Raw genomic sequence first — 27,380 nt, forward strand, 5'->3', positions numbered from 1 at the left:
TGTGACGCATTATCCCCGCGACCCCGGCGCTGGCATCCGGCCGTCGCGCGCCTCCCGCCGTCATTTCCGGCCTTCTTCTCTTTCCCCCTCCAACTTGGACTTGTCCCTTTTCTCTCACTTCGCGGCTTCGTCCGTTACCCCCCCTCCCCCCAAACCCCCATTGGAATTCCGGAGGATGCGGCTTCGGAGGTAGCACCACAAGGAGAGAGAGGGGTGGGGGGGAAAGCCCGTGTGACGAGTGAATGTCCCCCCGCCGCACCGGTGGCGACGGCAACTATGGTGACATTATTCAGGAGATGGTGAGTTTGTGTCTCTCCGGGGGAGGGGGGGGTAAGGGACCCGGCGCTGTCCACTCACTGCTTTAAAGTTGTCCCCCCCCCCCCCCCCCCGGGGGGTGTGGGCCACCTCCAGCCCCGATGGCATCACTCGAATCGGCTCCTCTCCTGCCTGGCTTCCACCTCACTTTGGTATAACACGGAGCCAGTGCGGGCCGAGCGGCCTCCTCCCCGTCATCCACCTATTTGTACAGATCCAGCGCTGCTCCCCGTGTCTCAGCCAGTGTTATCGTGACGCTGTGCTGTGGTTACTAACGGAATACGGCCCTTCATTTCAATTCAGACTTGCACCTCCTTCCTCAAATCTGCTTCGGCGGGTGTGCTGCTTTCCTGGTATGTATGGGTACATGGTGTGAAACTGCTAGTTATTTGGTACTCGTTTGACCTGTCAATTCTGACTGACGATTTTGCGCTTGGTCGTACAGTGTGCGTTTGGTGGGTGGGTGGTTGGGAGGGAAAGCGAAATCGTGAGGTTAATTGACATGTACAGACGGCAAAGTCTGAAGAGTAGAAACATGTGCAGGAAGACAAGATTCAGATCTGAGTTAGGTTGAGGCCAGACTTAGGTAAAGCATGTTGATGTTGAAATGCTGGTGTTCAGAGAGATACTGGAGGTTAGACATGATGGGAGTGTTAGGTAGGGTACAACCCACAGGATTCCAGTTGCATCAGGTGCAATTGAATTAAATTTCAAGGTGAGAGCATTCTACATGATTAAGCAGTGCATGTAATGGCAGAGATGACTCGTCTTGGTGATAGGCTGGGATAATCTGTTTGGTTTAGACTTCTGGCTGTGATCTGTCCGAGGAAGGAGCAGTGGAAGGGAGGTGTGCAAGGTTGAAGTGCTTGGCTTTAAAGCTGGTTATTTTTGAGCTGAAGCAAGTTCTGAGAGTCATTTGGCACTGTGACGATTATGAAGGACGGTTTTCTTGAAATTATGATTGAAGCAAGTTGGGTTTCACCTTAACCTGATCTTGTATGTTCTTGTGCAACTTTGTGTTGGAGTGTCTGACACAGAAAAACTGGTTCAATTCTATGCACTTGTTTTGAAGGACATGAGTTCTTTGCCTCAAAAATTCGTTATTACTTTAAAGAAAGCTTACTTCAAGTTGTCACAACACTCTTTTCTAGTAATTGTCATCTTCCTCCTATCAATGAATAAGGAGACATGCTTTCAAAGCACTTTGTTACATGATCATCAGGACAACATATAGAATGTCAAATTCCAAATGATCATAACGATTTACGCTACAGGAGTCAAAGGTACTCATTGGAATCACTCTGCTTATGCTCAAATTTGATTTTGAGATGGAATGGTTCAAATCTACAGGTGCGTTCTCCACTCTGCCAATGAATTCGTGGGCAGGTGATGGCCGAATGGTATTATCGCGAGACTATGAATGTGTGTGTATAGTGCAGTCGGGTCACCTGTAGTGTGACGTGAACCCAAGGTCCACATTGAGGCCATTTTTAAGAGTACCGAACTTGGCTATCAGCCTCTACTTGGCCACTTTGCGTTGTTTATCCTGAAGTGCATTTTGGAGGATGGTCACTCAAAGGTCCAAGGCCGAATTTCCTGGGCTGCTGAAGTGCTCCCTGACTGGGAGGGAACACCCCTACCTGATGATTATTGTACAGTGTCCATTCATCCATTGTCGTAGTGTCTGTCCAGTCTTGCCAATGTACAATGCCTCAGGGCATCATTGCCTGCAGTGTATGAGATAGACAATGTTGGCCTCGTCACTTGAATACCTGCCGTGTATGTCATGGGTGCTGTCCCCATGTATAATGGTGATATCTGTATTGACACTCTGACACGTCTTGCGGGGTTGCTGTGACAGGATTGTTGTGGTCGATGTTGTCCTGAAGGCTGACCAGTTTGCTGTGAGCAATGATCTGTTTAAGGTTTGATGGTTAAAGGCAGGAAGAGGAGGTATAGGGAAGGTCTTGGCAAGATGCTCATACTCATCGATAATGTGTTGCAGGCTGCGAAGAAAATGGCAGAGTTTTTTGGCTCCTAGGAAGTACTGCACAATGAAGGGTACCCTGTCAGTTGCAACCAGTGTCTGTCTCCTGAGGAAGTCATTATGCTGTGGCACTTCGGAACTGGGCGGTCAAAGAGTTGAGCATTGTACCCTGTTCTTATGAGGGCATCCTTGAGCACCTTCAGGTGTCTGTCAGGTTCCTCCTCATCTGAACCGATCCTGTGTATGCATAGGGCTTGCCTGTAGGGCATGGCTGTTTTAATATGTTTAGGGTGGAAGCTAGAGAAGTGTAGCATCGTGAGGCTATCCATCGGTTTGTGATAGAGTGAGGTGCCCATCCTTGATGGAGATGCATATGTCCAAGATTGAGACAGATACTACGGTGTAGTCCATTGCAAGTTTGGTGGGATGAAACTCGTTGATATCACTGTGTAGTTGTTTGTGACTCCTCGCCATAGTCGAGAGGAAGAAAACGTCCATATAATCTGGTATGTAGTGTTGGTTGGAGGTCCTGTGCAGAAAAGAAGTCTTGTTCGAGCCTGTGCACCAGATATATTGAAGGATATATCCGTGATTTACATATTAAAGAAATGAGAAAACCCATTCTAGATCAAAGACTTAATCTAGTTTTATCGTTTCAGCTGCGTGACACTGTGATCTTTTGCTATAAATTCTGTCTCTTATGATCTTGCCTAACAACCATCTGTTGAAGGAACAGCACTTTGAAAGCTAGTGCCTCTAAATAAACGTGTTGGACTATAACCTGGTGTTGTGATTTTTAACATTTTAGCAGCAGTGTATGAATTTCAGCGTTGGTATGATATCATTTGTATGAACCAAATGCCCTGATGTTTGCACAATCAAATTAAACAGCATGTTTCTTCAGTTGTTTATTATAGGCAGAGTACAGGTTGTACACTCCAAAGCACTTACAAACTCCAAAGCAGCACATCTGCTACTAGATGCAATTCTGACATTGGGCTATACTTGCTGAACAACAGAGTGCAGTCAGAGCTATAGTTAAGATGATAAGTTAAGCTAATAATTTGACTCAGATACGCTTGCTAGACAAAGTTTTCTGTATACAAAAGTAATTTATTGAAGCCTCACCCATTATTTTGAATTTGTTATGAGCTTGATTCCTCATTTCTTTCTCCGTGGCAATGCTTTGATGAACCAAAATTGACTTGTCAACCACTTAGCACTTTTTCTTTTCTCCGGAGAATAAATAGTTGTAATTGTTTGAGATTAGCTTTGTTTTTGTCCTGATGAGTACAATATAACGTTTGACAACATGCCTCTCTTCTCCTCAGTATTCAAGTTCTTAGCTACCTGTTTATTAATCTTATCGTGCCAGCCATGTCTCGAGTTGATAGCACTCTTGCCTCTGAGTCACAAGGTTCCAGGTTTGTGTCCATTGCAAGGCCTTGCTCATGAAAATCAAAGTTACTGGAGGAGGACTGCTTTATATTGACAGTGTTGTCTATCAGAGAATGTGGGGCTGGAAAAGCACAGCAAGTCAGGCAGCATCTGAGGAGCAGAAGAATTGATGTTTCGGGCATAAGCCCTGAAGGGCTTTTGCCCGGAATATCGATTTTCTTGCTCCTCGGATGCTGCTTGACCTGCTGTGCCTTTCCAGCCCCACACTCTCGACTCTGCATCTGCAGCCCTCGCTTTCGCCCAGTGCTGTCTATCAGGCAAGAGCTAAAACAGAGACCTTTCCTTTCCCCTCAAGTATCCCAAAAATCTATTTCAGTGAGGAGTAGGCAGTTATCCTCGTGTGTTGGCCAATGTTTATGTCTTAATCAGCATTTCAAAACCGTTACCTGGTTAGTGTTCTTTGGAATCTCGCTGTGTGCAAATCAGTTTCCATATTTCCTAAGTTATCAAAGTGATTCCACTTTGAAGGAGCTTCCTTGGCTATGAAGTGAATGCGACATCCTGTGTCCATGTAATACATGATAAAAATACTAGAATTTCTTAACCACTTAATTTGTGATTAGAAACCGTGCCCCTGGATTGATGAAATGTGGGAGACTATCCCGGCAGCACTGATGTTGAAAAATAATCCCTTTGTGTAACTTGTTGAACTGCAGACTTAATCTCTCCCTACCTCCTATGGTTGAGTTTTGTTACGTTAACATATTAGTCTGAATGTTTTCAGTTGTTACGCTATTTAGCTGTTTTCAGCTTGCTGAGTGCACAGCATATCCTGCTACGAAGGAGTGTTTGTAATCTATTTTCACTTCAAGGATGAAAATTCTGTCAATGATGACAATTCTGGGAGGGAATGTTCTTCATGCGACTGTCTAAAAGGAATTGGTTTAAGAGTTTCCAATCAATTAACCTTGAAATCAAACTTTAAATAATATTCTTCACTCAGCTATATATATTGTAAATCCTTATCTGTTACTAATTTGGTTTTGGATTAAACCCCTCAAAGTCAGGGAAGTGGCATCTTTCCTGATGTACTCTGGGTTCTTGACTGCTTCCTTTTATTTACCAGGACCTAGCCATCTTCCAGCAGTGTATGTGTCCTTCATTTTGAAAGCGCCTGAGTTCTTAGTTTTGCAGCCACAGGATAATTATTTGTAAAGATACTTTCTCATAATTTGAATCGGTGAGGTCTAAATTGCTGTATAAAGCATATTGCATGCTACCAGCCAGTCCATGGACTGGAGTTTTGAATAATGCTGTGGGCCTTTGGTTGCTTTAGTTGTGACACAGTTAAAGTGACACCTGTTTTGTTTACCCTGTAGTAGGAAGTTGATCCAACCTTGTTTAAACTTTGCATAAAGCAGTGACCTTGAGACTAGATTCCCAATAGCAATATACCTAGTGAGGACACAAGATCCCCTTCCTTTCCCTCTGGAAGGAGGGAGACATTTTAGTCTTTGTCCTATGACGATGCTCTGTTCCTGCATTGCTGACATAGACACCTAGTATGTTTATGTTGTCATTCAACATGGTGGCTCAGTGGTTAGCCCTGCTGCCTCTCAGCGCCAGGGACCCGGGTTTGAATCCAGCTTTGGGTGACCGTGTCTGTGTGGGTTTCCTCCGGGTGCTCTGGTTTTCTCCCACAGTCCAAAGATGTACAGGTCAGGTGAATTGGCCATGCTAAATTGCCCATAGTGATAGGTGCATTAGTAGGGAGTGGGGGAATGGGTCTGGGTGGGTTACTCTTTGGAGGGTCGGTGTGGACTTGTTGGGCCAAATGGCCTGTTTCCGCACTGTAGGGAATCTAATCTAAACACCAGGTTAAAGTCCAACAGGTTGGTGTTTAGCCCAGATAATGTGTTGAAGCAAACCTGAGAATGTAACTTCTAAGAAAAGGTTTTGTGATATACATATGAAACTAACATGGACATTCTAACAGATGAGAGACTTAACAAACAATCAAGATATTTTTCAATGTATAATTTTAGTTACATCACACTGTAAACTTTTGCTATAAATTGTGTTTTACAGTTGTGTCCTCCACAACCACCTGATGAAGGAGCAGCGCTCCGAGAGCTAGTGCTTCCAATTAAACCTGTTGGACTTTAACCTGGTGCTATGTGATTTTAACTTTGTACCCCCCAGTCCAACACCGGCATCTCCAAATTATGTTGTCATTGCCTTTGTTTTTGCTAATAGTTCAATATAGGAAGGCGCATGCACAGGTTGCTATGATCTAATAGTTAGGAGCACCTTCGCAATGAGATAAATTAAAGGCTACAACCATTACCATTACAAGCACACATTGGATGCAGTATAAATCAAAATGACCCAGACACTGCCCAAATCTGGAAGGAAAACATCTGAGTGCATTGTGAGAAACCTACATTTCAAGTGGACGTAGTATAAAGAATTGATATGCATGTAATTCAACCAGAATCCAATGAGATGTAAACACTGTAGTTGTGACAAAATTTTGCATGAACTAAAACATTGCTCTACTTCATAGTAATTGTGACACAAGGCAACACATTGTCAGATCAGAAATAGAAAATACTGGGCAGGATCTCGGGAGACAGTCTGTCACCTCTTCATGCTTTACAGGTTATAAAGCCTACAGCATGAATCACCTCCTGTGTTTCTTAAATGCTGCCTGATCAGCTGAGTATTTTCAGCATTTCCTGTTATTTTCACATTTCTAGCATCTTAAGTATTTTGTTTCTTTACATCATACACAGCTGCAGTTTCTGCTTGACTTTGCTGTTGCAAAGGGCATACTTGCAGTTTCAATCTTGGCTTGGGTGGCCCACTCTCATTCTGCCTGAGTGAATGCAGTGTCTACAGATATTCTGCTTCACGGTGAGAGCTTTGCATTGAGTGCATGGCCAGTGGGTTGATTGTAACTAAATTTTGGTGCTCTGTTGTTCACGCATCATTGAGCATGAAGCAGCATTTGCCTGTCTTTAAGGGTACCAACATAAAGAGCTGAGAACAGGTGGTGTTACTGTTCACTAGAGTAAAATCAAAAGGTTTAATTTCTTTTCTATGTTCAATTTTGTAAAGTTTTATTTTAATACTGTATTTTCAATGACAGGTGACCATGATAAAATAGTGAACAAGAAGGAACTGGTTGCTTAAGTAAAATTTTGTTCTTTACAGCTTCCTTTCATCCCCAAAGCATTTTGAATTATTTTTGAAATTTATTTTCTATGTAAGTATGCCACAGAATTAATGCACAGTTAAGTTCTAGAAGTAGCATATCAGCCAAGTAACCTACATACTGATGGTTGTTGACCAAAGCACTGGAAGATTTCTTGAAATGGTCTTGACTTAACATCTCATTTGAAAGACATTGTGCATGACAGTGTGACCTTACTTCAGTGGTATAGTGCTTTATCATATGTTCAAGCTCTGGAATGCAATTTGAACTCATGACCTGCTCATTTGGAGGTTAGTGTGGTCAGCTGAAGTAAACTGAGAGCTGGTAAAGCTAGAAGCAGTATAAATGTTAAACCAGTAGAATGTCGGCAGATTAAGATATTCTGTCATCTGCAGTCTTCTGTGTGCAGAAAACAACAAATTCGTTTGAAATAAGCTGCTCGATAAACACAGTTGGGTGATTTTGGTTGCATTATTTCTGCATGAACCCAGGATGGTAGTGGGTTGTAAAAGGAATTTAATTTCCTCCCACCAGTTAGCATTGCTGACAGATCTTAGCGAAGAAATTTCCTGGCCACCTGGAAGTACTTTGAGTGGGGAATGGGGGCCTAGTGAGCAAATGGAAAATGGAGTTGCCAGATGTTATGCCAGCATGATTTCCTTAGCCCTTTTTCTAACGGATTTCCTTGCTTGTTCCAACCCAGACACCATGCGTCTTTCGCATTCTGAGGCTGTCATTCGAACTAGTATTCAAAGCAATGCTCAGGTGATTGCAGATAAACATATATTGAGCTCTGAATTGAGTTCAGGATATGTCTGAATCCAAGGTATTTAGTCACCTTCACATCATCTTGTGTGGGTCTTCCCATGCTGTCAATTATGTTCTTGAATCACAATGGGTGGCACTTAATGACTGTTCAGCTGGTGTGTTGACTGGCAGCATATCCTACACAGCCAAATCTGCTTTTCCTGGGAACTGCCTTGATGTTTTTCTGTTTCATCATTTCTACATCTGTTTTTTCTTCTGTGCAGCACATTAAAGACAAGCTTCTCTGTGCTGAGAGTTATCCCCTGCCTGTGTGGTTCATGATTTCTCCAGGAATCCAATCTCATCAACAAGTTTATAATCAGATCTTTGGGTCAACCAATGCTGTCTTCAATCATGAGTTTCTCAAACAATGATTTCAGTGTGGGCATGGGTCCAGTGACTTCAGTCAATGCTGTCCAGTAGTAATGCACCTTTTTCTTGTTTGCTGCATAACTTTGAAGGTATTCTTGTGTTAACATGCAACCCCCTTGAACAGGAAAAGGAAGACTATGCAGACGGCACTGAAGACCCTGAGGAAACCGAGCCATTGCATGCTTGAACACAGCTCGAGAGAGAGAGACCTTCAGCTGAGGAATCTGCTGCCCTGCATTAATAGTCATGTCCGATATATGTGCCACTCCTTTTGCACCATCTACCCTAATTCTAAAATTATTATTCATTTGGAAGATCTGCAAAAACAGAAACATCCTCACCATGCCATTTTAGAATTTTGTTGTGATTTTACTGGCTTGTGTATTATTTGTTGCCCTCATTTGAGTGCCTAATGCCTCAGCAATTCCTGTTTATTGCTTCAGCTTATGAGTGGAGCTAGGTTACTTGTATGGTGTTGATGTTTGGTGAACTCTAGGTGCGATTCACTTGCAAAATTTAACAACTTTCCATGTGTGGAACTAGTGTGCCGAGTTAGCCTTTTGGTATAAGGTTTGCAAAGGTATGCAAATGTTATCATGATATGGAATTGTTTTTCATTCTAATTACTTAAGCTGATGCTGCTACAGATTTACAGAGAAGTAGATGAGGAGCTCAGTGATCTGAGCCAAACTGCTGTCCAAGCGATTGCTAAATCTCTCCAAGGCAGAGAAAATAGGGTGAAAGTCAGAGCTTGCATATCTCTCGCTGGTACCGTTTATAGGGATGCTTTGTGTAATGGGCTTCAAGGTATTGACAGGCTTCATGGTTTGAATGCAAAATATCCATGAAAGGAGAGAATACTGTCATGCTGTCTGACCTGTTTTTGCCAGCTGCAGGGCAGTTTCTTCAGTAAATGGCTGGAATGTGGAGATCCGATTTGAAATGACGACACCCTGACGCTTGGATCTGTATTGTTTTCAGCTCTGCCAGGATGTGAGCTGGTTCTTTGGTTAGCTGACCAGCTATGTTAGTGTTTGATCTGCTGAGAGCAGTGTTGTCAGTCTCCGGACAGACCGAGCAGACCATGAGTAAAGGACAAGAGAAGGTAATCTCCTTGATAAGCATTTCTCCGTTCAATACCAGCACTATGCCACACTAGCTGTGTTGAGCAGAAGAGTGTGCGAATGAAGGGGTCAAGCAGAATGGCACCTGACACACACACACAACAATACTTCCAAAGAGTGTTGGGACTTCTCAGTATGTCCATGTGGCCTCTATCATCGAGCTATGGCACCCTACTGCAGCTGTACGCAGTCTTTTCCTTTATGAAAGCCAGAAGTGAAAATAGGCTTTCAATCCAGAGCCCAGCTGTGTGCATAAAGAGAGGTTTTGGGAATGGTCAAAGGGAGGTGTTATGAGGGTGAAAGTGCATGAAGGCTTTGCTTGTCCTCTTGATTGATTCAGCCATAAAAGTGGGAAGGGGTCTTTGATTGTGTGGAGGTGATAAGACAGAAGGAGTGTAATGTAAGCAAAAGTCTAACCTCTGCATTGCAGTCAGGCCATGAAGGGTAATTGTGCATGTATTCCCACACGGGTTATTACTGTGCACTAGAAAGAAGACTGCTGTGACCTCTGACAAACATACTGTATGATCATGTGCATTGCTGTGTCAGAAATATTTGGAGTCCTGCTCTTGTTAACCTCTGGCATTTTTCTGCAACTCCACAGCATTACTCCCCTTTGCTCACAAAAATGCTTCCCTTCAAACTACTAAAAGCCAGTTAGAAAAACTTGTAGGAGTGACCAGCATCTTGCTACTATTTGCCTATTCTCAGCAGATAAACTCATGTCCACCCTTCTTTGTTTGAATTTGCTGGTTATCGTCATAGTTTTGAAACTACTTGCTGCATTACAGTGGAATAGAAAATAGTAATTCCAGAGACTCAAACCTTCTTAATTAAGTCATTTAAATGGTGCAGAAGACTGGGAAATCCTGGAGCTTTATTTTTGAATGAAGACATATTCATATGTAGCACTTTGTGTGACCACAAAGCACTTCATAGCCAATTAAGCACTTTTGCAGAGTGGCACTTTGTAGATAAGCAAAGAGCCTAATAACATCTGACCCCTGGCCCACTGATGGTCTAAATACAAAGGTACTTTTTTAAATGGTTCAGTGTCATCAGAAATTGAGCGTTTTTTAAAATGACGTTTTTGTATAAACTTTGTATAATTGCACTGTACTCGGTGTTGTGTATAATTAAAACAGTTGCTTTCATTTTTTTTTTCAAGAAATTGAAGCAGAATAGACATAGACTGTCAAATTAAATAAGGCTTCTGCTTTCTGGGTTGTGGGTTTGCAAACAAGTCAGCAAAGCAGCTTCCACAAAAAGGCATCTGGATGGGTATGTGAATAGGAAGGGCTTAGATTAGATTAGATTCCCTATAGTGTGGAAACAGGCCCTTTGGCCCAACAAGTCCACACCGACCCTCTGAAGAGCAGCCCACCCAGTCCCATTCCCCTACATTTACTCCTTCACCCAACACTATGCACAATTTAGCATGGCCAATTCACCTAACCTGCACATCTTTGGATTGTGGGAGGAAACCCACGTAGACACGAGGAGAATGTGCAAACTCCACACAGAGAGTTGCCCGAGGGGGGAGTTGAACTCTGGTCTCTGGCGCTATGAGGCAGTAGTGTTTAGAGGGATACGGGCCAAGTGCTGACAAATGGGAGTAGATTAATTTTGGATGTCTGGACGAGTTGGACCGAAGAGTTGGTTTCTGTGCTGTGCATCTCTGTGACTATAAGACAGGCATTGAAATACTTGCTGTATAGAAGGAAGTATTATCTACAGTAAGCTTTTCTCAAAAGAAGCAAGAATTGCAGACCCGTAAGATTTGCTTTTTTTATTCTCCGATTAAGCTCTGCCTGTGCAAACGTATTCACTACAGTTCATAAGGCAGCATGGAATGTGATTGTTTCCTTTCAACCCTTTCCCACAAAATGTTTTGGCTGATATTTTAAACTGTTCTATGTATAGTTAACGACAGATGTAATATGCTGTCTTGTATTTCACAGGTATATTGTCACATGGTCATATGGAGAAAAAGGACTTTAATACATGGCTTGATACCCTCTCCAGCACTTTTATCACTCTGACAGAGAACCAGAAAAATGAGACGCTAGACCACCTGATCAGCTTGAGTGGGGCTGTCCAATTGAGACACCTCTCTAACAATCTGGAGACACTTCTGAAACGAGACTTCCTCAAATTGCTTCCATTGGAACTTAGTTTTTACCTGTTGAAGTGGCTTGACCCACCAACCCTACTGATTTGTTGCCTAGTCTGCAAGCAGTGGAACAAGGTGATAAGTGCCTGTACTGAAGTGTGGCAGGAAGCCTGTCGAAGCTTAGGCTGGCAGATCGATGATACAATTCAGGATACTCTGCACTGGAAGAAGATTTATCTGAAGGCAGTTAAAAGGGTAAAGCAGTTACAGGACAAAGAAGCCTTTGAGACCTCCTCTTTAATTGGCCACAGTGCTAGAGTATATGCTCTTTATTATAAAGATGGATTGTTGTGCACAGGTCAGTATAACAAAAGATCACCATTCCAAGAATGTTTAGAAATAAAGAAGCATGCAAGATATGATTTGTGAAATGTTTATCTTTGCTAACCATTGGACCTTTTGCTGAGATAGCAGCAATAACATAAGGAGTGAACTGCAGGCCAGAATTTATTGGGGGGGTTACAAGATAATGATTTTTTTTCCTCTTTTGCTTGTTTCTCCTTAGTTCTTTTCCCCACATGGTGGGCAGACCTATTGATGCTGAAATCCTCTCTCTACATTCTGCTGCCCCTTTGGCTTTAGGTTTTTGGGAAGAAGGTGACCAACGTTTTTTTTTAATATTCTTTACTCCCCTTACTTTCGTCCAGTCAGCATAGATGAGGTTTACTTCTGGCCTGGTGCTGTGTTCGATTCATGGCTGACCTAGGGAGTCATGTAGCTTTTAATGAGATCCCAAAATCTTTGTGTTGTCAGTAATAACTGGTTATGGTTATCATCAATCTTTCTGGGTATTTGCTGTAATCCTCTCTAGACAAAGATTGGTATCGAATTTCGTGTTATCATACTGCAGTTGGAGAGTTAAGGTTTCTATGTTTAGAATTCTGCAGGAGTAATAATCTCGCTAGTATACACTACCTATCATTGCTTGATTGTTACTAAAAATAAGCTGAATCTGTTTATATCTGTCTGTTATTACTTCATTTGACAGCAGACTTCTTTCAGAGCACATTTCAGTCAGATGTGTGTTCCACTTGTCATTGATGCTAACATGTAATATGTTTCGATTTGATTAATTGTGTCTTGGCTCAATAGTGAATTGAGAAGATATAATGTTCCCTTCTTTATAGTGGTGCTCCAAGAAACACATGCATCCTGTACAGAAACCAAATCTAGAGTACTGACCAAAGTATTAAAGTTGACATCACAAGCTTTTATTGTCCCACAAAATAATTTTGTAATTTGAATTATTTTGGATAAATTATGCCTACCTTTTGTTCTTTTTGCTGCATTTTTATTTTGCCTTGACAAATTGAGCCCAGGACATGCTGAACAGTTAGATCTCCAAGGAACCGAGATAATACATAGGTAATAAGAGACCCAAATTATATTAGAGTGCAGTTGGTTCAGGTCCACTTTAGTGAGTAACTTTTGGCATTCTGATGAAATGAATTTTGTAGTGAAATTACTGCAGTTTAAAGTTTGTACTAATATCCACTTGTATAATATGCAGTGGTGCTTTTGTCCATATCATACATTTTTTGACTGCTTATTCTACATTGTTTTTGTTGTAGTATTAATATAAAACTAACTTACTAAAGCTGAGTAAATTGAAACAATGCAGCATTTGTAATGTTGATTTGAAAGTAGCACCTACGGGTACTTCTGGTACGAGGCCCTGTTTCGATGCTTAAGTGCTTCTCCATATAGCTACACAGTGGAGAGGGGTAGAAGCTCTCTCAAAACTGCTCAAATTCAATTGAGCTAAATCTAATATTTACTGCAGTTATTGCTGAAGTTTGAATTGGCCCAGACCAGAGAAACCAGTCACTTAGGAATGATCAGGTTTTGTTTTGCAGAAATTGGAAGTAGGAGAATTATCAGTTTGTAACATAAAAATGATAAGTCATCTTATTGTGAAACTGTTCATCACATTTGCTGAAATGATGAGTGATTTTTTTTTTAAACTACAGGTTCTGATGATCTATCTGCCAAACTCTGGGATGTTTGCACTGGTCAGTGTATATACGGGATCCAGACTCACACGTGTGCTACAGTAAAATTTGATGAGCAGAAGCTAGTTACTGGATCATTTGATAACACGATAGCCTGTTGGGACTGGAGCTCAGGAGCTAAAACCCAGCACTTCCGAGGTCATACAGGAGCAGGTAGTGAACTGCAGCGTATCTTTTGTAGATAGTTTTATCAATGGTTCTGCTGTGTGTTCTTTACAGTAATGATGTGGTGCTAATGTTGGATTGGGGTGGACAGTGTCAGAAGTCTCATGATACCAGGTCACCTGATGGAGTGGTGCTCTAAAAGCTTGTGACTTCAAATAAACTTGTTGGACTATAACCTGTGCAGTGTAACTGCTGACTTTGTCCGTTACAGTAAAATTGTGGTTAAATTAGTAATGGCTGTTACATTTGGCAGTGGCCCAACTCTTCACCTGAAGTCCTAAGGGCTCTCTAGCAGATACGTACATTCTCCAATCAAAGAAACCCTGTGAAACTGTAATGTGGTATATGGTGATTTATTTTTTTCATATAGCTCCAAAATATTGGGTGCAATACTTTGTCATTACTCACTACTTGTGGAAAGTGTTTTTTTTCACCCTCAGCTGTCATCTGTAATTTCATATTCTAAATCTTCAGCACACTTCTTTCTATCACTTATACAGAGAATACATTTCTTGCTCTTTAAGTTGGTGAGCTTGTGGGTGTTGTAATTCAGTATTTATTCACTGAAGAGCCTTTGCTTTGTTCATCTTGTGTTTTTTTTCCCAAAATGTTTTCCATCATGGAATTTAAGCTCCATAGTACCACTGGGAATATTAAACTGATGTATGCAATATCATACATCACCTAGTCTACTTGAACATTGGTGCATCATGCTTTCAAATTCCACTTACTGGGTTTATTTTTTTTCTTGTCTAGCGAAGCCTTTCTTCAGCTGCTTAGCTTCCTTCACATCCTTGCGCAAATGTCACAGTCTCTATATTGGTACCAGGCTGCCATAGTGGCTTGAAAGCTGCTCGCATCCCTAATTGCGACATACCAATTCTGGTTGCCAGTTGTTGAGAGTAACACTGAAATTAAAACCAATCCCAGTACAAAATGAAGTCAGTGAGTGGTAAACATCAGTGCTTCCCAAACTTCTTTTTTCCCCACTGTGACCCCATTTCGAACCTTGGAAACTGTTACTAGCCCTCACTGTTTGAGGTGCAAGTCAGAGATGATGGGGTGGGGGGAGTGAGATAGTTGTCGTATGCGTCAGTCATTGTTAACTTCAAGCTTGCAACTTAGGGAAGCCATGGTGTATACGTTAGATTATTTTCTGACATGCATAGTGATTCAGAAGATTGTCTTTTTTTCATTATCTGGCCCAGCCATTTTCTTCCCTTCCCTAGACCTTTGTCAACTCAACTATCTTCAGCAAAATGTCTCCTTAAGCACAGACAGAAATATAGCAAAGAATAGCCAACGTTTTCCACGCAAATTTTTTCGTTTGACTCGTGATATTAATATGACTTTGTTTCTAATATCAAAACAATTTTCTCTTCAGTTTTCAGTGTTGATTATAGTGACGAGCTAGATATCCTGGTCAGTGGGTCTGCAGATTTCACTGTGAAAGTCTGGTCATTGTCAACGGGAATCTGCCTGAATACGCTTACTGAGCATACTGAATGGGTGACTAAGGTACCATTATTGTGCCACGTTTTAGTTCCAATGGTGCTTTGCCTGTTCTGTTAAATAAAATTTAAGTTGTTACTTTGAGGATGGACCTAACTCTGTGATTTACCACTTGCTGTGGATTTTGATGAATTTTTATATTCTGAATTGGTGCTGGGAATGGGTCATTTGCTACCACAGGTATTCAATATAAGGAACTTGCATGAGTTTAATCTAATCCAGATGTCTTGTAAAGCTTCCTTTATGGTGCCACAGGAATGCCACAGAAAGAGGGCTTCACTAGTGTAAAGTTTCAATTTTTTCATCTGAGAGTGCCTTTAAGTGAGCTTGTCTGCTTGCAGACCAGGCACTGATATGGAGCTGCCAAATTTGAGAGGGGGTTGGTTTGGAAGCTCTTTAAACCCAGACTATTTTTTTTTTTTTGCTTTTTTTATTAACCCCCACACTACCGCCTAACTGCGGTAGTGTCTATTTTTTCCCCCAGCACCCATGGTGTGTGTGTGTGCAGGTGTGAGACACAAAGTGCACGAATCTTTATTCAATTTCCACCATCAGGAAGATAAGAAAACACCCGAGTGGCCAGTGACAAGCAGTGCCCTTCACATCAAAGGGCAATGCTGTGTGATCAAAACAGTGAAGGGGAGGGTAGGGACTAAATCAAAATAGAGTTGGAGAGGGAACCCAGACTATTTATTCTTCCATGTTCTCATTTTCTCTTAATTATTAACCTAATTGTTGTCATAAATTGTAGCTTGTGGTATCCAGATCAAAATTAATCACTTCATGAAAATAGACCTGTCCAATGCAAACGATGTGCCTTGTGCTGTCTTACTACCAGCCACTAAGATTTCTGTACTCAAACTGTTACAAACTCTGTTAAACCTGAGACTTCAGAGCAGTTATAGTCATTCAACTGTGAAGAGGTCCATTAAATCCGTGCCAATTCACTACACTAATCCCACTTTCCAGCACTTGACTCATAATCGCTGGCCTATTACTTGCACTCGACCTCTTCATTTCCAACTGCTGCTGGGACATTAACCGCCTCAACCTGTCTACCCCCCTCCCCCACTCCAACCTCTCACCCTCACAACACGCAGCCCTCCAATCCCTCTGCTCCGATCCCAACCTCCCCATCAAGCCAGCGGATAAAGGGGCCGCAGTGGTAATCTGGCGCACTGACCTCTACACCGCTGAAGCCAAACACCAACTCGAGGACACCTCTTCCTACTGCCCCCTCGACCATGACCCCACTCCCCCATCACCAAACCATCATCTCCCAGACCATACAGAACCTCATCACCTCAGGAGATCTCCCACCCACAGCTTCCAACCTCATAGTCCGGGAACCCCGCACTGCCCGGTTCTACCTCCTTCCCAAGATTCACAAGCCTGACCATCCTGGCCGACCCATTGTCTCAGCATGCTCCTGCCCCACTGAACTCGACACTGTCCTACCTCGACACTGTCCTATCCCCCCTAGTCCAGGAACTCCCCACATACGTTTGAGACACCACCCACGCCTTCCACCTCCTCCAAGACTTCCGTTTCCCCGGCCCCCAATGCCTCATCTTCACCATGGATATCCAATCCCTCTACACCTCCATCCGCCATGACCAGGGCCTCCAAGCCCTCCGTTTTTTCCTCTCCAGACGTCCCCAACTGTACCCTTCCACCGACACTCTCATTCGTTTGGCCGAACTAGTCCTCACCCTTAACAATTTCTCCTTTGAATCTTCCCACTTCCTCCAGACCAAAGGGGTAGCCATGGGCACACGTATGGACCCCAGCTATGCCTGTCTCTTTGTTGGCTATGTAGAGCAGTTGATCTTCTGTAATTACACCGGCATCACTCCCCACCTCTTCCTCCGCTACATTGATGACTGCATTGGCGCCACCTCGTGCTCCCGCGAGGAGGTTGAGCAATTCATCAACTTCACCAACACATTCCACCCTGACCTTAAATTTACCTGGACCATCTCTGACACCTCCCTCCCCTTCCTGGACCATCTCCATTAATGACGAACGACTTGACACTGACATTTTTTACAAACCCACCGACTCCCACAGCTACCTGGATTACACCTCTTCCCACCCTACCTCTTGCAAAAATGCCATCCCGTATTCCCAATTCCTCCGCCTCCGCCGTATCTGCTCCCAGGAGGACCAGTTCCACCATAGAACATACCAAATGACCTCCTTCTTTAGAGACCGCAATTTCCCTTCCCACGTGGTTAAAGATGCCCTCCAATGCATCTCATCTATATCCCGCACCTCCACCCTCAGACCCCACCCCTCCAACCATAACAAGGACAGAACGCCCCTGGTGCTCACCTTCCACCCTACCAACCTTCGCATAAACCAAATCATCCACCGACATTTCCGCCACCTCCAAACAGACCCCACCACCAGGAATATATTTCCCTCCCCACCCCTTTCCGCCTTCCGCAAAGACCGTTCCCTCCGTGACTACCTGGTCAGGTCCACGCCCCCCGAGAACCCAACCTCCCATCCTGGCACTTTCCCCTGCCACTGCAGGAACTGTAAAACCTGCGCCCACACCTCCTCCCTCATCTCTATCCAAGGCCCTAAAGGAGCCTTCCACATCCATCAAAGTTTTACTTGCACACCCACTAATATCATTTATTGTATCCGTTGCTCCCGATGCGGTCTCCTCTACATTGGGGAGACTGGGCGCCTCCTAGCAGAGTGCTTTAGGGAACATCTCCGGGACACCTGCACCAATCAACCAAACCGCCACGTGGCCCAACATTTCAACTCCCCCTCCCACTCTGCCGAGGACATGGAGGTCCTGGGCCTTCTTCACCGTCGCTCCCTCACCACCAGACTCCTGGAGGAAGAACGCCTTAACTTCTGCCTCGGAACACTTCAACCCCAGGGCATCAATGTGGACTTCAACAGTTTCCTCATTTCCCCTTCCCCTACCTCACCCTAGTTCCAAACTTCCAGCTCAGCACTGTCCCCATGACTTGTCCGGATTTGTCCTACCTGCCTATCTCCTTTTCCACCTATCCACTCCACCCTCTCCTCCCTGACCTATCACCTTCATCCCCTCCCCCACTCACCCATTGTACTCTATGCTACTTTCTCCCCACCCCCACCCTCCTCTAGCTTATCTCTCCATGCTTCAGGCTCACTGCCTTTATTCCTGATGAAGGGCTTTTGCCCGAAACATCGATTTCGAAGCTCCTTGGATGCTGCCTGAACTGCTGTGCTCTTCCAGCACCACTAATCCTGAATCTGGTTTCTAGTATCTGCAGTCATTATTTTTACCTCATAATCTGAAATGTCATGACATTTCATTACTGCATATTCATGTACTTTTTAAAAGTTGAGGTTTCCCACCTCTACTACCATGTCAGGCAGTCCATTCCAGATTCCCCATCTCTCCTGTTTGGGGAGGGGATGGGGGGAAAAAAAAGGTTTTCCTCAAATCCCCCTCAACTTCCTGCCCTAAGAACAGCTGCTTCCTATCTATTCTGTCTAGGCGCCTTGTGTACTTCAATCTCCCCTCAGCTGTCTCTGCTCAAAGGAAACAACCCAAGTCTATCTAGCCTCTCTTTGTAGCTAAACAGTGGTCAGAGGAATTTGGCTGCAACAGTTTTGCTGTTATGTAGCACTCGGTAATTGTGAAATTTGAAGACCCGTAGCAAAACCTAATGGTTTCAGTGAGTGGGATTAAACCTCTGCCACCACAAAACTGTCAGTTATTACCTTTTTAAATATAAGATGTTAAGCTGTAATATTGTCATTGGAATCTGGCCTCGTCATGTACATTTGGCCAAGCTGAATTCAAAACAAAATCTAATATAGTAACTTTCTAACAAGGATAGGTGGACAATTGGAATTGGTGTATTGTAAACCACATGTAAAATGGCTGTTATTCATTAGTAGTTAGAATGCACCTGTTTCCTAAGTTTGACTTAAGTTTAAGTGCACCTTTTAAAACTTATCATGTTAATGAATTTCAGGAAACTGCTCTAATTTTTCATTTGCAACTTAATGCCATGTCGGTGAATTTCAGCAATAGACTGGTTGAACTGGTGGCATGTGTGGACAATTCTGTGATGTTGCAGTCTTGGTTAAGCATCTCCAAAACAGGATAATTTTGCCATAGCGATGAATCCGAGCTGTCATAGTCTTATGACTCTTTTTAATATTATTTGATTTTCTAATGTCTGTCACAATCTCTACTTAAGCATCTTTTCTTTCTCAATGTAGGTGGTTTTACAGGTCAGCCAGGTAGAATCCGTGATGCACAATCCAGGGGATTATATTTTACTAAGTGCTGATAAATATGAAATCAAGGTAATTCCATTTTTTAAGGGAAAAATGCACTGTTGTAGCATTTTACTATTAGGCTACTTGCCCTTTGTCAGCAGTGCTTGAGATTGCTGGACATCTCCAAATGGCACAGCTTGAAAATCTTGCACAAAAATAATGGCCACTCATGGGCAGACCCCTACAGTGTGTGCAGGTTTTCTTTGGTTTTATTGTATAAATGTTTTGTTATTCATAGAATATAAATTTACCTGTTTGATTTTTCTTTATAATTATTAAAACTCCTGATTGTGCTTTTACTGATACATATAACTAATGACCTACTCCAAATACAGGAATTTCAAGATTGCTACAAAGCAGTTGGCATGTGGTGATCAGTTTGTTGCTGGTCAACCACATTTACATAAATAAAAGATTTAGGTCTTTAATTTTGCATCAAACAATGCTATAATTTGTTGCATCAGTCTTCCTTCAGATAACAGACTGGCTTGAATAGTGGAATGGATTGACAGGAATTTATTCTGTTTTATTCCAATACTTAACTTGCTCACAAACTGCAGATAAAGTTTTGTGCTTTTTGGCTACAGCCATTTGTGAGGCTCTTTACAACAGCACTGTGCCTCAATATCAGAATTTGACACTCTCTCCAAAGAAAACCATTGACCAGTATACAAAAGTAGCTAAAAGATAAACTATTTTTTATTTGGAATTCGAAGCTTATGAAACGTAGCTGCGATGGAAGTGTACAAAATAATCCAAATGCAAATAATTTACTAATGTTTTTGGTGAAAGTTTGTCTCCAAAACCAGCAAACTCCAAATTTTTAAGCACAATGGGTTTATTTTAGTTTCAAACCCATGTTGGAGGTGTAAAATGAAGGATGCCATGCCTCTACATTTTAGTAATCTATTTCATTTTTTTTTCTTATATACTGATCTCCTTGTGCATAAAGTCCTGTTCCATGCACAACCTAAAGCGTTTTTATGATTATTGACAAGGGAGTTAACATGTGACTTAACCAGGGAGGTGTCACAGTCCTTGCAGAGATATGACTAACTTAACCCTTCTCTCTTTCATTGAATCTCTCTCCTCTATTGTCTTCTTTCTTTTTCCTTTCTGCCATTGTCTCTTTCTCCCCCTATCATTTCTCCTGCTTCAACCCCACCTCCAGCACCCACCCACTCTGGCACAGAGGTTTCTCATGCCAATTCCATGCAGCTCTGCTAATGTTCAGATAACTTTGAAACAGATTGTGATCCACAAAGCAAAATTTAGTGGATGACCCCCCCCCCCCCCAAGAGAGAATTGGTGGCTCGGTGGTTAGCACTGTTCACTCTCAGCACCAGAGACCTGAGTTTGATTCCACCCTCAGGTGACTGTGAAGTTTTGCACATTCTTCCTAAGCCTGTGTGGGTTTCCTTTGGGTGCTCTGGTTTCCTCCCACAGCCCAAAAATGTGCAAGTTAGGTAGATTGGCCATGCTAAATTGCCCATTGTCTCCAGGGATGTGCAGGCTGGGTGGATTAGCCATGGGAAATATAGGTTACAAAGAAAGGGTAGCGGTGTAGGTCTGAGTGGGATGCACTGGTGTGGACTTAATGGGCCAAATGGCCTGCTTCCACACTGTAGGGATTCTGTGATTCTAAGAGTTCCATTTTTATAACTTGAAAAACAAATTGGCATCACTGCAAAGTAATTGTGAATTAATAGATATGCTGCATGCAGAATAGCAGAGGTAAAAAGGCTATCGCCTAGCATCAGTAGTCAATTGACCCACAGATATTGTTTCTAATTTCATCCAGACAGTTGTTCCAAGTAGTGTTCCAGTTTCTCCTCTTCGAGGAGTTTGTTGATTCTCTGCAGGTAAAAAGCAGAAATCTGCATTTCTGATCTTTTTGCCTCAATGTTCTGTATGTGCCACAGAGTCTCTGTATTTTAACTTCCATAATGATGGCGCTGCCTCCATGTCAAATGTTCCCAGATCGCATGGGTCGCTTGTCTTTTAATCCAAAAGTTGCAATTTGTTCCTTTTATGGTGATGCAAACTCTTGGAAAAAGACTTCTAAACTTTGCAAAGCAAAACTTCCCACACATTTTAAAGTAACCGTGAATCTCAAGTTGCGTTCTGAATAGTGTTTCTTCAAGTCCATTACATTCAGGGTCATCTTTTCACGATAATTTGCAAGGATGAAAGTAGTTAAAAGATTCTCTTCCTTTGTGAATGGCTCACTTGATTAACGGTTTGGGTTTATATATTTCATGTGCTACAGAATTATCTGTTGGAGGTAACTTCTAATAATTCCCCTCTGGTAACCCGTTCAGGTGTGAAAAGCACCAGTGAAACTATAATGTGCTTGGTGAACAAAGCACATTTCCAGAAGTTGAATCCTGCTCTCCACATCAATATTCTTTAAGGATATCTGGTGTTAAAAAATGCCATATTTTTATTGGTTACCTTATTACACCCTCTCAAAGTTGGTTCCATCCTTCCGGATTCCATTCCTGATAATCTGAGAGGTCCAGTTAGACTATTTAATAGAAAGGCTTTGAATCAAATACATGAATTGGGAGAAAGCTTTTAGGAAAGCTAGCTTGTAGTTTAAGAATGATTGACTGAGCCATGTATCTCATTATGGCATTCTTATGTGCACACAGACATTTTTGAAATCTACTAATAGTTCTAAAATATTTTACAAAATTTAATTATCTGGTGCATTTATAGGTTTGGCCAATTGGGAGAGAGGTCAACTGCAAGTGTTTGAAGACACTTGCTGTGTCAAATGATCGAAGCATATGCCTCCAACCAAGACTGCAATTTGATGGCAAGCACATTGTCTGCGCATCGGATCTAGGATTGTACCAATGGGACTTTGCCAGTTATGATATTATCAGGTATTGTCCAGTTGTTCCATTTGTCAAGATTATCAAGAACATTTTAATGAAAACTTGACTATCATGGGCATGTGCTGAAAATGTGTTGCTGGAAAAGCGCAGCAGGTCAGGCAGCATCCAGGGAACAGGAGAATCGACGTATCGGGCATAAACCCTTCTTCAGGAATGAGGAAAGTGTGTCCAACAGGCTAAGATAAAAGGTAGGGAGGAGGGACTTGGGGGAGGGGCGTCAGAAATGCGATAGGTGGAAAGAGGTCAAGGTGAGGGTGATAGGTCAGACTGGGGTGGGGGCGGAGAGGTCAGGAAGAAGATTGCAAGTTAGGAAGGCGGTGCTGAATTCGATGGATTTGACTGAGACAAGGTGGGGGGAGGGGAAATGAGGAAACTGGAGAAATCCGAGTTCATCCGTTGGTTATATTGTTTAATAACTACAATGTAAAACTGCAAAACTAAATTCAATAAATCTGCATTGTAACCCAGTGTCGTATAGAGCAGTATTGTTGGGGAAAAAAAAAATACATATTTTGTTTCGGCTTCTCATCATGCACTCCTCAGGGAAATTGGCAAGTAATACCAGAATAAAAGGAAAAAAAAGCCTTTTTATTACTGAGTGAGAAGATTGATTGGCAAATATGTTAGCTTCTAATTGTTAGAGGCATCACCGTGGGGAATGCACCAAAAGGAGGATGATTGACAGTGAGCTGTCAAGTTTGTGTAAATGTAACGAAACAGGTTGACTGTGGTCAAGGCAGTGACCTGAAAAATGAACCAGTGAATGGGTGTTAATCTATTTTGTTGAGTTTAAACAGGTCCCGTGTATGCCCCTTTAAAAAAAGGACTGTTTGTGTTTAAGTATGTATTTTCCAGTATGTGCAAATATACCGCACTGTGGGCCTGACTAATTCTTGGTACAAAAAACTGGAAGAATCATAGATACTGGAAATCAGGCAAACAGATTTCTGGAAAAACTCAGCAGGTTTGGGAATGTCTGCGGAGAGAAAGCAGTTTTGTGTCCACTGTCCCTTCAGAATTGATGGTAGCTAGGAAAAGGTTGATATTTATGCAGAAAATGGGTGGTGGTGGGGTTTGAGGGAGTAACTATGGGAGAAGATAGAGATAAGCAGTTGGGTAGACAAAAGAGTGGGTAAAGATCAGTCTGAGGAAATAACTGGCTGCTCTTCGTAGGGTTGCGGGTGTAGCAGACCATATGACAAGGCCTGGTATGTGAGGGTTGGCTAAGGACAATGGAGAAGGTGCCTCCAGCCTAGTATTGTTGAACTTTAATATTAAAGTCCATAAGGCTGCTGAGTTCCCTTGGCTACACCATGATGTCCTGCGCATCTGTCAGTCCAGTCTACTGTATTCGCTGCTCACAATGTGGTTCCTTCTACACTGGGAAACAAAGCGCAGACTGGGTGATGCTTTACAGAACACTTTTCCTGCCCCGAGATCTCTGTCTCAGGTTTGCTGCTGGAAAAACAGCAACTCATTTTCCACCTGGTAACTCAACAGCCTTCTGGACTCAATATCAAGTTCAACAATTTAAGGGCTTGAAGCATGTGCCTTAATACCTACTTATGTGGAGAAAGTGAGGACTGCAGATGCTGGAGATCAGAGCTGAAAATGTGTTGCTGGAAAAACGCAGCAGGTCAGGCAGCATCCAAGGAGCAGGAGAATCGACCTTTCGGGCATGAGCCCTTCTGTCAATATTGTTTGAGCATGCTGCTAGGATATGCTTTGGGATGTATCACTACCCAACAGGTAAGTGCATATTAATAATTGCCATTCAACATTAGAATCTACTGAATTGTCAATTTGTCTGTTTCCTTTTAGACCTTTTGAAGAGACTCGAGTGTTGAATGATTTTTTTTTCCCATTGTATTAACGTCATCTTTTAGAATACAGCTTTACCTATTTGTAATTATTTCTTGACAGAGTTATTAGAACTCCGGATTCCTCGAATCTTTCTTTGCTGAGCCAGGGAGAGATCTTTGCTCTGCTGTTCGACAGCCATTATCTGTATATAATGGACTTAAGGACAGAGAAACTGGTTGGTCGCTGGCCTCTACCCGCGTACCGGAAATCGAAGAGAGGTTCTAGCTTCCTGGCGGGAGAAACTGCGTGGCTCAATGGACTCAATGGCAAGAATGACACAGGCCTGGTTTTTGCCACCAGCATGCCAGATCATAGTATTCATTTGGTCCTATGGAAGGAGAATGGATGAAGTAAAGGATGAAAACTGTAGGGCAGAGCCCTTGTACTGCAGTTGCAGAGGATATTTCAGAGAATGCAAAACGCTGCATGAACCAAAGTCCTGCGGAAGAGCTGGCGTTCTCGTGTGTACAGTACAGTTAATTGCCTTTATTTTTTTTAAAATGTCAAATGACACCAGCATGTTGGAAATTATTTTTACAGCTTAAATCCATTTGCTTGCAAATTGATGTAACCAATACAGGAACAGGGAAGAGAGAACACAAGTCATATCAGTTTAATTTTGAGGCACTGTTTAGGAATTTATTATAAGCTGATGGTTGAAAATTATGCTTGACAAGCACATTTCAATGTAACAAATTTATTGTTTGCAGTATTCTGAACATTCCCTGAATGTCTTCATTTTTTCTGCACCTGACAATAAGGAACACCTTACTTTTTAGAAATACATACATTTCCATTCAGGACTTTGCCTTAATGCTTTTAGTAGTGGTTGCTCTCAAAGAACATGTTTATAGACCATAGGTACTTCAAATTTGTCCACATTTTATATTTTGGTATAGTCAGTATTTACAATGATCTTTTTATTGAAATTTTGCCCATGTTGTCACAGTTGTTAATTATCTTCAATATATTCTTTCTGGAAAAAAAATGTTGGGAATTTACTTGGTTGCTTTGATCATTTTAAGTCTAAACATGGAACTCTTATCACAAAATACTGTAATGAAGAAGATATTCACCTTTGCACTTGAGTTTGCTCGACACTACTTAAGCTGTTTCATTCTCTATTAAGATTTGGGGGTGGTAGGTTAAAGTGGGAATGCGAGTGGGGTGACCACCACCTCACTGCCTCCCATAAGACATGGTCATCTATAAAGCTGTTTGTCAATGTTGAGATCGGAAACTGTTGTACAGCTTTCAGTTAAGGGATTTGCTGTCCGTACTGCTTAAATAGGAGCAGGATTAGGCTGTTCTGCCATTCAGTGAGATTATAGCTTATCTGTATCTATCTGCTTTGGCTTTATCCCTGCTCAGATGGAACTACTGTGCTCCTGCCCAAGAGCAAGTTGTGAGTATGATTTTTAAATACTATGGACTGTGGGCAGAGCAATCACTGATGTATGTATAATATAGTTTTTAAATGCAGGAACAAGCACTTTTAAAGTCTTTTACTGTGCTTATCTCTGCTGTCAAGGCTGTAATTACAGCTGTTCCATGGTGATGCTTAAATGACACCCCTGTGGTAATATTTGTTGGAGGATTGCACAGGTCTATGTAACTTGTTTCGAATCTGTGGATTTCTTCTTGAGGAATACACAGCTTTGGCTGAGAATTGGAAGAAAGGAATAAGACTTCATCTGTTGCATTCGTTATATGTAAAATAGTGAAGATTTTTATTTAAAAAGTCAGCAATATGAAAAATATGACTGAAATGTAGAATATAAAATTGTAACAGGTGCTTTGTTCAAACTTTTTCTGAACGATGGATATTTTCCCCTCCTTGTGCATGTAAAACCAAAATAACAGAGCAGGTCCAATGACCAGCTCCCCTTTGGTTATGCTGTGTACCACGACTCCTTGTATCTTAAAAGCATCTGCTACCAAAGCATTACAAATTTTATTTCATGTGTTGTCGTCTCTATTTGGAATGTCACATGTTATGGATTCTGAGCCACTTTTGAATGCAAATTCTGGAATAGATTTTAAAAGTCTGACAACTGTATGAAGTTCCTGGTTTCATGTGGCAATTACAATATTCACTTTCCTTTCATCTTCGGTTTGAATATATTGAGTATTAGTTGCTTGTAGATTGTTTCAGAAAGAAACTTTTAACCTCATTTCAACAGATTAACCTCTTGCTGCCTATCATAACCTCAGACTATCTGACACATATGCAATAATACATTTGTCTAAGGAAGTGAAGCATTTTGGTTTTTCTATGCAGCCTCTTATTTGTTTAATCTTGCATTTCCTCATGTATATGCTATCTGTCTGTTTTAGTAATGTGAAAGTGTTTAGGCAGCTTTTACAAAATGCAGCTGACTGTCAAACGTGCAATTATCTGAAAGGTTTTGCTGGCATATTTGTTTGGAGTAATATGTCAAGACGTCATCATGGTAATATCAAATGTTTACTGGAGTTGCCAAAGATTTACACCAAGGTTGAGTTTTATCCTTGCATATACATATACAATAGCTACATGGTTTGATTCCCAGAATGACAATGAGATCAATTCTTCTGAAGTATTATCTGTTTTTAAATCTGTGGGTTTGGCTGTAGCAATGACATCCATTGAAGTAAAATCATCCTATTTATCCGTATGATGACTGGCAGTGACATGTAAACCACAAGGTGCACGTTTCTCCCTTTCTTCCTCCTTTCCTCCTTTTTCCTCCCTCCCTTCTCTTTTTATTTCTCTTCTCTTTTCTCTTTTCTCTTCTCTCTCTCACCCACCTCTCTCCTTTTTCCTGCTTTACAATGTACCCCACCTTTGATCTCCAGTACCTACAAGAATTCTCTACAAAGTGTTTTTGAAATCCTGAAAGACCTTCAAGGTAAGTAACTGTATTTAAACATTATTCTTATTTGAACGGAATCTATTAAGCTTGTGATATTGACAGTGCACTGATGTGAATGACTCTTAGGAGACTGCTCTCATATTTCCTGGAGATTGGTCAGGAGTTGCTTATAAACATTCATGAGGCAGCAATTGCAGCAGAAATATATGGAAGATGAGAAACTACCTTTTAGTGTGAAAAGTAGAGACAGAAGTAGGTCATTCAGCCCATTATGTCTGTTCTATTATTCAATGAGATCATGGCTGATCTGGTAATCCTGAACTCCGCTTTCTGGCCTTTTACTTGTAGCTTTTGATTCCTTTAGTGATTAAACCT

The 27,380-nt window shown here is 41.9% G+C and overlaps 1 protein-coding gene across 2 annotated transcripts; it reads left to right on the plus strand.

Annotated features, from left to right (window-relative positions):
- The first annotated feature begins 123 nt into the window (after positions 1 to 123).
- fbxw2 (F-box and WD repeat domain containing 2) lies at positions 124 to 26,807 on the plus strand. Of its 2 annotated transcripts, none has more exons than XM_043720246.2 (7): positions 124 to 299; positions 11,182 to 11,691; positions 13,364 to 13,558; positions 14,955 to 15,088; positions 19,325 to 19,411; positions 22,106 to 22,275; positions 24,211 to 26,807. In XM_043720246.2, the coding sequence occupies exons 2-7, from the start codon at positions 11,202 to 11,204 to the stop codon at positions 24,497 to 24,499; spliced, it is 1,365 nt and encodes a 454-aa protein (XP_043576181.1). In that variant the 5' UTR covers positions 124 to 299; positions 11,182 to 11,201; the 3' UTR covers positions 24,500 to 26,807. The 2 variants fall into 2 exon arrangements, with proteins under 2 accessions (XP_043576181.1, XP_043576182.1); XM_043720247.2 differs by lacking the exon at positions 124 to 299 and adding an exon at positions 404 to 668.
- Positions 26,808 to 27,380: the final 573 nt, after the last annotated feature.

The sequence above is a fragment of the Chiloscyllium plagiosum genome, unplaced genomic scaffold (assembly GCF_037043375.1).
Source record: "Chiloscyllium plagiosum isolate Xiang-an unplaced genomic scaffold, Cpla_swu_hap1 HiC_scaffold_21, whole genome shotgun sequence".
Classification (NCBI taxonomy): Eukaryota; Metazoa; Chordata; class Chondrichthyes; order Orectolobiformes; family Hemiscylliidae; genus Chiloscyllium; species Chiloscyllium plagiosum.

Coding starts and splice junctions, on each gene's coding strand:
- fbxw2 (XM_043720246.2), top strand. CDS start 11,202: ATGGAGAAAAAGGACTTTAATACATGGCTTGATACCCTCTCCAGCACT. Junction 11,692..13,363: donor AGATGGATTGTTGTGCACAG/GTCAGTATAACA, acceptor TTTAAACTACAG/GTTCTGATGATCTATCTGCC. Junction 13,559..14,954: donor CCGAGGTCATACAGGAGCAG/GTAGTGAACTGC, acceptor TTTTCTCTTCAG/TTTTCAGTGTTGATTATAGT.